The sequence below is a fragment of the Haematobia irritans genome, chromosome 1, assembly GCF_050003625.1.
Source record: "Haematobia irritans isolate KBUSLIRL chromosome 1, ASM5000362v1, whole genome shotgun sequence".
Taxonomy (NCBI): Eukaryota; Metazoa; Arthropoda; class Insecta; order Diptera; family Muscidae; genus Haematobia; species Haematobia irritans.
In genome coordinates this window covers 27,334,543-27,347,244 of record NC_134397.1, presented here as the reverse complement: position 1 = coordinate 27,347,244, position 12,702 = coordinate 27,334,543, and the positions used below count along the sequence as shown (strand labels likewise).

The window sequence follows — 12,702 nt, the reverse complement described above, 5'->3', positions numbered from 1 at the left end:
GTGGCCAACTTACCGGTCCATTTCTTGAGATGAATTGTTCTCCGAAGTTTTCCCTCAAAATGGCCATAGAATCGCGAGCTGTGTGGCATGTAGCGCCATCTTGTTGAAACCACATGTCAACCAAGTTCAGTTCTTCCATTTTTGGCAACAAAAAGTTTGTTAGCATCGAACGATAGCGATCGCCATTCACCGTAACGTTGCGTCCAACAGCATCTTTGAAAAAATACGGTCCAATGATTCCACCAGCGTACAAACCACACCAAACAGTGCATTTTTCGGGATGCATGGGCAGTTCTTGAACGGCTTCTGGTTGCTCTTCACTCCAAATGCGGCAATTTTGCTTATTTACGTAGCCATTCAACCAGAAATGAGCCTCATCGCTGAACAAAATTTGTCGATAAAAAAGCGGATTTTCTGCCAACTTTTCTAGGGCCCATTCACTGAAAATTCGACGTTGTGGCAGATCGTAAGTCTATTCATGATGAAATGTCAAAGCATACTGAGCATCTTTCTCTTTGACACCATGTCTGAAATCCCACGTGATCTGTCAAATACTAATGCATGAAAATCCTAACCTCAAAAGAATCACCCTTTACTTGTTGTTATTAAATATAGTCAACAGTAATAAAATCACATACATTCTAATTATATCATATATGCACGGGCTCGTGGGAACCCTAAAACCAATTATATTATAGATTGTAATTATGTACCATATATGGATTAGTGATAATAAATTATATTCAATAAAACAATTAAATACGTTACGACTGAATCTAGAATGCGGTACACTTACCGAAAAAGCTAATTGTTGGTTGAAGTAGGCGGTACATACACGCAAAGAAAACAAAAAGGTGTGGAAAACATGTACCGAAAATGTTTTTCTTATATTAGAGTTTTTTGAATTTCTTCGGAAATTTCAAACTTTTATCACCAAAAAAAAATTTTTTTTTGTTAAAAAATTTTTATTTTTGCATTAAAAAACTAGTAAGGAAAGTCTAAAATCGGGCGGGGCCGAATATATTATATCCTTCTACTCTCTGTGCAAAATTTCACGTAAATCGCACTACAACTTTGAACTATGGGATCATATGACGGAAAATCGGGCGAAAGATATATATGGGATCTATATCTAAATCTGAACAGATTGCAATACAATTTAGCACACTTGACTACTCTACTAATTGTACTCCTAGTGCAAAATTTCAACCAAATTGGACTTAAACTCTGGCTTCTGGGGCTATATAAGTCCAAAGCGGGCGAAAGATATATATGGGCTATATCTAAATCTGAACCGATTTCAATCAAATTAGGCGCACTTGACTATAGTACTAATTGTTCTCCTTGTGCAAAATTTCAAGCAAATTAGAGTAAAAATCTGGCTTCTGGGGCCATATCAGTCAATATCGGGCGAAAGATATATATGGGAGCTATATCTAAATCTGAACCGATTTCAATCAAATTCGGCACACTTGAATATAGTACTAATTGTTCTCCCTGTGCAAAATGTCAAGCAAATCAGGATAAAACTCTGGCTTCTGGTTCCATATAAGTGCATATCGGGCGAAAGATATCTATGGAAGCTATATCTAAATCTGAACCGATTTCTTCTAAAATCAATAGGTTTCTATTCTGACCCAAAACAAAAACTTGTGCCAAATTTGAAGTCGATTGGACTAAAACTGCGACCTAGACTTTGATCACAAAAATGTGTTCACAGACAGACGGACGGGCGGACAGACGGACATGGCTAGATCAACTCAAGGACCCACCCTGAGCATTATTGCCAAAGACACCATGTGTCTATCTCGTTTCCTTCTGGGTGTTGCAAACATATGCACTAACTTACAATACTCTGTTCCACAGTGTGGCGCAGGGTATAATTACATCCAAAATCACCTTCCATTTCGTTTATATCAAACAATGTTCTTTTCTGCCCTTAAGTCTTTAATAAGACACATTTTGAAGTTTCAATTTCTTTCACTTCGGAATTTTCCGAACATTTTTGCAATGAACGTAAAAAAAATATTTGGTGTTCGGTCGAAGCAGACACACTATCCACTGGTCTACGTGGCTATTATTGTCATCAACACACAATTATCGCTATATCCACCAACGCACAACCAACAGAAACTGCCAAGCAGTTATATTTATAAAGCATAGTTTTCGGCGGCCACGAGCCGATGTAAAAACGGTGACCACTTTTTTAAAAATGCAACTTTTATCAACCACTGATAACTAAAAACTACCTTCGTCTGCCGTACGAGGTCTTTTATGCCCGGTGTTATGTGCGATGGTCGATCTGCAAGATCAGTCCTTGTAGCTTCTCACCAAGTCAGCTACAGTATGCTCGTGAATCCTATTCAGACCTGTCTAGTATGCAGCCAGATTAAGAGGCTTTCTTTTGTAACCTCTCCCTCTAGAAACCCACGGTCGCGGGTTCTTGGTACCCATCAATCCTTAGTACCTACGAATCCTGATCTGACCTGCCAGGTATGATGTTAGATCTAGAGGCTCGTTTTTGCTACGTTGGATCTCACGGTCTAGAAAGCGATATTGGCAGGTCCTTGTACCGAATTGACCATTGCGTTCAGCTTATCCAAAGGTAGCTACTTCGAACATATCTAAACTGATCCTAAAATTTTTGTGAAATTTTTTGCTTTTGAACAAGAAAACGAAAAAAATAGCGCTTTACTTTGTTATTACATATCGACCACCGTGTTAATACCAGTGTTGCAAGTATTTTTCTGGCTCTTGTCCCCAAATTATGATGTTTTCGTCCCCAAAAACAATTTTTGACAATTTTTTTTTGAAAAAAAAAAAAATAATAATAATAATAAAGCAAAAGGCTCCGCTGTAGAAAATCAGTAATAACTTAAAAATTAAAATTTTGTCAAATCCAGCAAACTGCAATAAAATCCAGATTTCGAACCACAACATCAAGAGACTGGTAATCAAAGAAATAAACTTGAGTAAGATAGGAAATTGGCTTGCGTCATACCAAATGTTGCATTTACCAGGTTAGTTCTATACAGGTTTGTAATTTTTTGTTTTTAGTTTTTATTTTTTAAATGAAAAGTTTAATATTCTTAATGAAACAATGTTAACTGTTAGGCAAAAAAAAAAAAAAAATATGGAAATTTATTTCGTGCACTTAATTTCTTTCTATTTGCATTTTAATGCTATGCCAATACTTGTTGTATAGCGTTTAGTTCGAGTATGAAACTAACCCTGTAAACGGTTCGATCGTCTTCCCAATGCTGGAGATATGGAATCGGGCAGCACTCAGTGATAAGAGAGAAGTTCACCAATGTGGTATCACAATGGACTGAATAGTCTAAGTGAGCCTGATACATCGGGCTGCCACCTAACCTAACCTAAACTAATGCTGCAGATATGAATTCAAAAACCTTGGATTTATGTACGAAAATTTGCTTCTAAATATTCAAGTAATAAATTTGGGTAGTAGACGCGTTGCCAAAGTTGGTAGAATACTACCAGAAATGGTAATTTTTTTATTATTTGGTAGATTGGTAGGATTTTTGATGTTTTGGTAGATTTTGCAGAGGTACTTCAAAATTTTGTATATGGAAAAAAATGTTGAAAACATTTTCTACATATAAATAAAATTTTGACAAAATATTCTATATAGAAAAAAAATTTTGACAAAATTTTCTATAGAAATAGAATTTTGACAAAATTGGCTATAGAAATAAAATTTTTTTAAAAAAGATTAAACCGATTTCTTGAAAAAAAAAAATCCCCACAAAAATCCCCAAATTTATGGAAATTTCCCACCAAATCCCCAAGTCCCCAACTCAGAAATTTTGTCCCCATTCACGAGAAAATATCCCCGATTTGGGGAAAAAATCCCCAATACTGGCAACACTGGCTAATACATACAACTTTGTATAGCCTCCGAACATAGACTGCCGCAAATCTCTCAACGAAATGTTTAAGTGGTACAGTATTCACCTATAATGGATGCTGGTCATACAAATACGGAAGGGAGTCGGAATCAGCAATGCCTAACTGCAAGAAATTTCAATTAGGATGGTGAATGGCCGATGGAAGTCCTACAAGGGTTCAAAAAATGTAGACCTTTTTAGTATTGAATGTTGGTTAAAAGGTTAAAGTGGCAGCCCGATTAAGTTTCAGGCTCACTTAGACTATTCAGTCCATTGTAATAGTAGTTTCGAATGTACATTCATAACTTTTTATATTCCCATAAAAAATAATATTCCATATTTTTTGCTGTTTTCAAATGCAAATTTTCTCATTTATATTTGCCTTTTATTATTATATCACTTTTTGTAAAAATAAAAACGCATCAATGTGTATCATTAGCTCTCGGATCTTTAAACGTCACATTGACATGCAGAATAGATGGTCCGCTACGATGTAATTACGACGGATAATTATAAATTTGTTGAGGAACTACTGTGCGATTTGTTTCATGCATCTGAAAGTCAGTGTCAATGGCATGCAACTGTCATGAACGATCAATGGCAACAATCATTAGCTACTTGGCATTCCATACAATCGGAGTGGTTTTCTATTTCCTAGCCCAGTTACGATAGTAAGTTCTTCAGTGATCATTTAAAAGGCAAACGGTAAAGGGTTACAAAAATCGGTTTAAGAAAAGCGTCGCGGAAAAGATTTTGAAAATTATAGCACCAAAATGTCCAAGGACACCTATAGTATACCTGCATGGATTAAGCCTGAACTTTTCACCAAAATTCTTCGGGATAATGTGAAAAATTTCAAAGCCATAAAAAATTTCACAGTACGCTCCGCCTTGGCTCCTGGTGAAAATTATGCCACTGTTATGCTTAAGGTTCACGTGGACTGTATCTTGCAGGATTCAGGAAACATCGAAAAATATACCCTAATGCTTAAGGTACCCCACGACAATGATCTGTATCGTACGGAATTAATCAAATGGGATATGTTTGCCACCGAAGCTGGAATGTATCGTGAAATAGTGCCAGAATTTGAAAAACTCTATCGTGATAAGAGTATAGCTATACGTTTTGGAGCTGAGGCCTACGATTTGCCTGTGAAAGATGAATATATCCTTTTGGAAGATTTATGTCGTCGAGGCTTTCGTAATGTAAAGAGACAGGATTGTCTGGATGAGGATCACTGTAAACGTGTCCTTCGGAAAATGGCTCAATTTCATGCAGCCTCAGCGGTTTGGGTTCAAACGCATGGCCCATTTCCTCAACTCTATCACAAGGGCATGGTTCGTGAAGAAGGCAAAGGTCTTTTGGAACCAATGCTGAATGATGGTCTAAAACATGTTTTGAATACATCAAAAAAATTGAAAAACTGTCAAGATATCTATCCCGAACTAAAGAAATTATCAGAAAATTTTGTCAAAGTGATATTTGCTGAAATTAAAATTAACGAGAAGGATTTTAATGTTCTCAATCATGGAGATTGTTGGTCCAATAACATTATGTTCCAATATGATAAAGATGGCAAAGTGTTGGAAACTTATTTTATAGATTTCCAAATGCCCTCCTATGGATCCCCCGCCCAAGATTTATTGTATTTTCTTTTATCTTCATCGCAATTGGATTTGAAAGTGAAACGTTTCGATGAAATGATTCGTTATTATCATGAAAATTTAATTCACCATCTAAAGATATTGGGATACCTAAAGCCTATGCCATCGTTGAAGGATTTACATCAAATGATCATAAGGGGAGGCATATGGGGTAAGTTGAATTTGTGAAAATTGATTAGGCCACCAAAGTAATTCCTCTGGTCAGGTTAAGTGAAAATTAATTATTATTAATTATTAAATTATTTGCGTGTAAAAATTTTTAATCACAATATTTTTAAGTGCAAGCATACAATGTTCATAAACTAGCATCACATGTTTGGGATATATATGTTAATATGTTAGAACATATTATGTTTGGGACATAAAATATTTGTAAATATAATATGCTTGGATGCAAACATATATTAATTTAGAAATAGTCTATAAACATATATGCTGCAAGTAAATGCATGGAAGTAAACAATTGGCGCCTTAAAAATATATATACACAAGGACAATTTCATTAAAAAATTTTCCTACCAGTGTATGCCTAAGGTGAAACATAATATATTTGAGCAATACAAACAATATTTTGTTTGGATCAATTGTGAAAATATATATTCTTGAAACAAAATGTGTTTGGGCTATATGTTACAGAAGCGATTTTTTTTTTGAGTGTGATTAGACTTTCTACTCAGAAAAAATTTCATAAAAATTATTTTGATGGTAAAATTAAAAAATCTGTAAAAGTATTATTGTCGGAAACTATGGGCTTACACTCTCGTTCAATTTCGTCAAAATTGATTAAATTATATGTTATGAAGGACGCATACACCCAATGTGAAATATCGTCGTCACTAAAATTCTCTGAAGAAATTACGGACCATTTCTGTTATGGACATTAGGACCCATAAATTTAATTTCAATTGTGCCACATTCGTGCCACTGCAAACATGTGTTAAGAGCAAAGTCTTATTTTTGTACGAAAAATTTTGTTTTCTCGGCAAACATATACATGATTGCCGAAATCAGTTACATAATTTTAGAAAAAATAACATGGTTGCGACAAAGACGTTCCATTTGCTCTTGAAACATGTTTGGGGTGATCATATTCCTTCTCTGAATAAATGTTTTTTATTTATATCCTTAATCTAAATTTTACACAAATTTATTATTTTTTTTAGGTATTGTGACGGTTATTATTACAATGGCAGCCGTACTTTGTGATGGCACCAATGAAGCCTCCATTGATAATTTCGTTAGCGAATCCGAAGCCAGTCAAAAATTCAAAGAACTTCTCTATTCCAATGATCGTTTTATACAACATTTGGAAGTTGTTTTACCATGGTTATGTTATCGTGGAGCATTTGAAATATAGTTTTATATTTTATTATTTAAGTTAGACGTATTTTAAAGTTAAAAGTATTTCACGTATTATACACATTTTTTGTGAGAGTAGTATTAAAGAAATAAAAAAAAGACAAAAAAATATATTCTTATAGTCTTTAAATGAGTTGAAATAATTATTGGTTAGGGAAGTTTTCCTACACTCAAAAAAATTACCCCTCTATTTCACTAAAGTCAATTTAACTTTATTGGAAAAGTAAACGTATATTTAAATCTAGACTGATTTGGATTTTTTTTAAGAATTTCTAAAAAAAATATTTCTGCAGAAAATTTTGTAAAAATTTATTTCCATAGAAATTTAGTCAAAATTTTATTTCTATAGAAAATTTTGTCAACATTTTATTTCTATGGAAAATTTTGTCAAAATTTTATTTCTATAGACAATTTTGTCAACATTTTATTTCTATGGAAAATTTTGTCAAAATTTTATTACTATAGAAAATTTTATCAAAATTTATTTCTATAGGAAAATTTGTCAGCATTTTATTTCTATATAACATTTTATCAAAATTTTTTTTCTACAGAAAATTTTGTCAACATTTTATTTCTATAGAAAATTTTGACAAAATTGTAATACTATAGAAAATTTTATCAATATTTTATTTCCATAGAAAATTTTATCAAAATTTTCTACGGAAAATTTTGTCAACATTTTATTTTTATAAAAAATTTTGTCAAATCATTGTTTCTATAGAAAATTTTGTCAAAATTTTATTTCTATAGAAATTTTTGACAAAATTTTAATTCTACAGAAAATTTTGTCAACATTTTTTTTCTACAGAAAATTTTGAAAAAAAATTTATTACTATAGAAAATTTAATCAAAATTTTATTTCTATAGAAAGTTTTATCAAAATTATTTTCTACAGAAAATTTTGTCAACATTTTATTTCTATAGAAAATTTTATCAAAATTTTATTTCTATAGGAAATTTTGTCAAAATTTTACTTCTATAAAAAAGTTTGACAAAATTTTATTCCTATAGATAATTTTGACAAATTTTTATTTCTATAGAAAATTTTATCAAAATTTTATTTATACAGAAAATTTTGTCAAAATTTTATTTCTATAGGAAATTTTGTCAAAATTTTATTTCTATAGAAAATTTTGACAAAATTTTATTTCTATAGATAATTTTGACAAATTTTCATTTCTATAGAAAATTTTATCAAAATTTTATTTCTACTGAAAATTTTGTCAAAATTTTATTTTTATAGAAAATTTTGACAAAATTTTATTACTATAGAAAATTTTATCAAAATTTTATTTCTATAGAAAATTTTATCAAAATTATTTTCTACAGAAAATTTTGTCAATATTTTTATTTCTATAGAAAATTTTGTCAAAATTTTATTTCTATAGAAAATGTTGTCAACATATTATTTCTATAGAAAATGTTGTCAAAATTTTATTTCGATAGACAATTTTGTAAAAATTTTATTTATATAGGAAATTTTGTCAAATTTTATTTCTATAGAAAATGTTGTCAAAATTTTATTTCTATTGACAATTTTGTCAACAGTTTACTTCTATAGAAAATTTTGTCAAAATTTTATTTTTATAGAAAATTTTGTCAAAATTTTATTGCTATAGAAAATGTTGACAAAATTTTATTTCTATAGAAAATTTTATCAAAATTCTTTTCTACAGAAAATTTTTGTCAAAATTTTGTTTCTATTGAAAATTTTGAAAAAAATTTATTACTATAGAAAATTTTATCAAAATTTTATTTCTATAAAAAATTTTATCAAAATTATCTTCTACAGAAAATTTTGTCAACATTTTATTTTTTTGAAAATTTTGACAATATTTTATTTCTATAGAAAATGTTATCAAAAGTTTATATCAATGGAAAATTTATGAAGAATCTGGAAAATTTGCAAAATCTACAAAAATCAAGAATTCTATAGTAAAAAAATTACCATTGTTTTTTGTAGAATTCTACCAACTGAGGCATCGTTTCCTTCTGGGCGTTTTCAATATATGCACTATCTTATAATACTCTGTTCCTCAGTGTGGCGGAAAAAATCACATTTCACATTTGCGAACGAATGTGGTATAGAGAATATTACTCTCAAACATGTTCAGATATTGTAGTAAAGAAGAAGAACCTTTGGAAGAACTTAAATTTTTGTTTCATGGGATGGTGGAGGGAGATTTCAGTATAATTACAACAGTTACAGTGATATTATTCAAAATAATGGAAAATACTACTGTGAGTGGGAAATATTGCAATAATAATAGAAGAAGAAAAATAATGCTGAAAAGAGGTATAATCGGTCTTAATAATAAACATATGCTTCTGAAGGAGCCAATTTATTAAACGATTACGTGGTTACATCAACTATTTAAAAGTTGTGACAATGGTAGCATTTTAATTAGCTTAAGTGTGTGCCTATTTTAAATATCAATTGTGTTGTTGTTTTGTTTAGGTGTTAGATGTAATTATTAACTGACTGAATATTAATTGGTTTTTTAGTCATAGCAAATCATCAATAGAATTTATTAACAATGAATCAAATTGTCTATGAACAGATGAAAAGAATTTTCAATTTTCTTTTCATTACACTACTAGTATCAGGAGATCAATTGCAAGCAATAAATTGAAAGGCTGTGATTAATATGAAATTACATTGACATTGCATTGTAAATTAAAGAAAGTGTGTGGAATTCTATTAGAAATGTAAATTCTTATTTATTTATTTACTTTGATAAAATATACTGAAATAAAGAAATATATTCAGTGTTGAGTACTGTTTTATTTTGAGTCTTTTTTATATTAGTACTGAGTACACGTGACGGACTAAAAAAACTAGAGTACTCGTACTTGGTCAAAGATGAGTGAAAAAATGGACCTGAGCGCGTATATTGTGGAAACTTAGATCATATTCCAATTTTTTAAGGCTATGGTCACACTAGACAAATATTTGACCAAAATGAGTGTCAAACATTTTTCTAGAAGCATTTTCCAAATATCTGGATACGGTTTTCTGAAAATAACCGTACCATGATAGTATATATCCAATATGAGCTCAAAATAACATATTTGCTGGTTTAGCTATGGCGACGGATTCTTTTTCGAATTCTGTCAAATATTTGCCTAGTGTGACCCTAGCATAATGCTTGAATAATTCTGCTATCAAAATTGTGGTCGATAATGCAAACAAGTATATACGGCCGTAAGTCCGGCCAGGCCGAATCTTATGTACCCTTCACCATGGATTGCATAGAAACTTTTACTCAAGACTGTCATCAACAATCGTATTACTTGGGTTGCCGAGGTATCGTAAAATTTCTTAACACCGTGTTCTCAATTGTAAGTTAGTCCATACGGGTTATATATTAAACAAAAAAATAAATAAAAAGTAATTAATTCAGTTTGACACAATTTTCTATAGAAATAAAATTTTGACAAAATTGTCTATAGCAATAAAATTTGACAAAATTTCCTATAGAAAATGTTGAAAATTTTTTCTATAAAGGGTGATACCGTCAAAATTTGGTCAATATAAACTTGACGTATTTCTTTCAATTTTGTATTTAAAAAACCTGAACACCCCTCATTTTGAAGGTGTGTGTATGTGTAGAATGTTGCTCCTATTTTGATTTTGGAATTCACTCTTCAGTTGTCAACGGCATGTCCAAGCAAGAAGAGCAGCGTATCAAAATTTTGCTCGCGCATCGCGAAAACCCCAGCTACTCGCACGCAAAGCTGGCACAATCGCTAGAAGTTGCCAAATCAACCGTTACAAATGTAATTAAAGTGTTTGGGGAACGTTTGTCGACAGCCAGGAAGTCTGGATCGGGGAGAAATCGAAAACCGGAAGCCGCTGAGACGACAAAGAGAGTTGCCGGTAGTTTCAAGCGAAACCCTAACCTCACTCTCCGAGATGCCGCAAATAAGCTGGGTGTATCGTCTACAACCGTGCGTCGAGCAAAAAAAGAGCCGGACTATCGACTTACAAGAAGGTAGTGACTCCAAATCGCGATGATAAACAAATTTTTGTTTTAATAATTTGTAATTTCTTGTCATCATACCATACATTTATTTATTTATTTTTTATTTATTTATCTATCTATTTATTTACTTATTTATTTTGTTTTTGTTTCTTAAAAATTTCAATATTTAATGTTAAACTTTTATTAGTAGTATCGATTGCAAAAATATAACACTTTCTTTATAAAGTGTACTATTTTGGAACCAATAAACAAACAAACAAAGCGCTATCCCGGAGGCTGTACACGACGATAAAGGTAGCAGATATTTTCAAGCACATAAAACTGTCAAAGTTCGCAAAGAAATATCTGGTTTGGCAAGCCATCTGTACCTGTGGCTTGAAAAGCAGCATTTTCATAGCTTCCGGGACTGTCAACCAAGAAATTTACGTGAAAGAGTGTTTGAATAAACGTCTGCTACCTTTCCTGAAGAAACACGGTTGTTTCGTACTGTTTTGGCCGGATTTGGCATTTTGCCATTACGGTAAAAAGGCCATGGAGTGGTACGCCGCCAACAACGTGCAGGTGGTTCCCAAGGACAAGAACCCTCCCAACACGCCAGAACTCCGCTCAATTGAGAAATACTGGGCTATTGTCAAGCGGAACCTAAAGAAAACCAAACAAACTGCTAAGGACGAGCAGCAGTTCAAGGCAAACTGGCTTTCTGCGGCGAAGAAGGTGGACAAGGTGGCTGTACAAAATCTGATGGCAGGTGTCAAGCGTGAGGCCCGGCAATTCGGATTTGGAAAAGCGAAAGCCTAACTGAATATTTTTCCTGAATTTTATACCAATTGAACTTGAAAAAGAAATTTAATTTGTTTTTTTAAATAAACGATTTCACCGATTTACACGCGTTTTTCCTTGACCAAATTTTGACCGTATCACCCTTTATATAAACCGATCCCCTGATTTGATCTCCGGAGCCTCTTGGAAGAGCAAAATTCATCCGATTCGGTTGAAATTTGGTACCTGAAGTTAGTACACCCTCAAACAAATCGCTTCTTTAACATATGTTCCAAACATATTTTGCAGGAAGCACATATATTATTGGATACTGCCGAAACATTAATATGTTTGTGTTATGTGAACATATTATATGTTTGTTTTATGTGAACATATTATATGTTTGGAAGCATTTTGAGCCCAAAAATATTATATGCTTGGAAGAATTTTTCCCAAAGACGATTGTGCTCATTCCCTAACATAATCGTTATTTTCACTTCCACGAAATATTTTAATTCTTGGCACCTTTTTCTGTAATACAAATAATGTTGAAGAAATTATTCACTTTTATAATTTTTTTTAAATTTTACCTTTCGCCTGCACGGAGGATCGAACCGAGTACCATACAGTTTGTAAGCCAACACACTATCCACTGGGCTACGTAGCTGTCATGGTCACCAGCAGATAATTATCGTTATAAGTTACATTTATATAGCATAGTTTGCAGCGCCCACGAGCCCATGCAAACATAACATTATTTAACAGAAAAATACATTTGTTTGCCACGTGGAGCAGTGGTTAGCATGTCTGCCTTGCATGCAAAGGGTCGTGGGTTCAATCCCTGCTCCGACCGAACACTTTTTTGTTTTTTTTTTTTAATTTACACATTTATATTTATACTATATTCAATTTTTATAATGAAACTTCGAAATGTGGGTTATTAAAGATTTATAGTCATTAACAGTGTTTGATATAAACGAAATTGACTGATTTTTGGATAAAATATTATTTTTTTATTGCAAAAAT

The 12,702-nt window shown here is 32.0% G+C and overlaps 1 protein-coding gene across 1 annotated transcript; it reads left to right on the top strand.

The window, feature by feature from the left end:
- Positions 1-4,505: 4,505 nt before the first annotated feature.
- Positions 4,506-7,044, top strand: LOC142220491 (uncharacterized). The gene is made up of 2 exons (XM_075289668.1): positions 4,506-5,723; positions 6,736-7,044. The coding sequence occupies exons 1-2, from the start codon at positions 4,682-4,684 to the stop codon at positions 6,927-6,929; spliced, it is 1,236 nt and encodes a 411-aa protein (XP_075145783.1). The 5' UTR covers positions 4,506-4,681; the 3' UTR covers positions 6,930-7,044.
- Positions 7,045-12,702: the final 5,658 nt, after the last annotated feature.

What these genes read in the sequence shown, in the direction of transcription:
- LOC142220491 (XM_075289668.1), top strand. Translation starts at nt 4,682, where the DNA reads ATGTCCAAGGACACCTATAGTATACCTGCATGGATTAAGCCTGAACTT. An exon ending in CATAAGGGGAGGCATATGGG is followed by an intron (nt 5,724 to 6,735) that starts GTAAGTTGAATT and finishes TATTTTTTTTAG; the next exon opens with GTATTGTGACGGTTATTATT.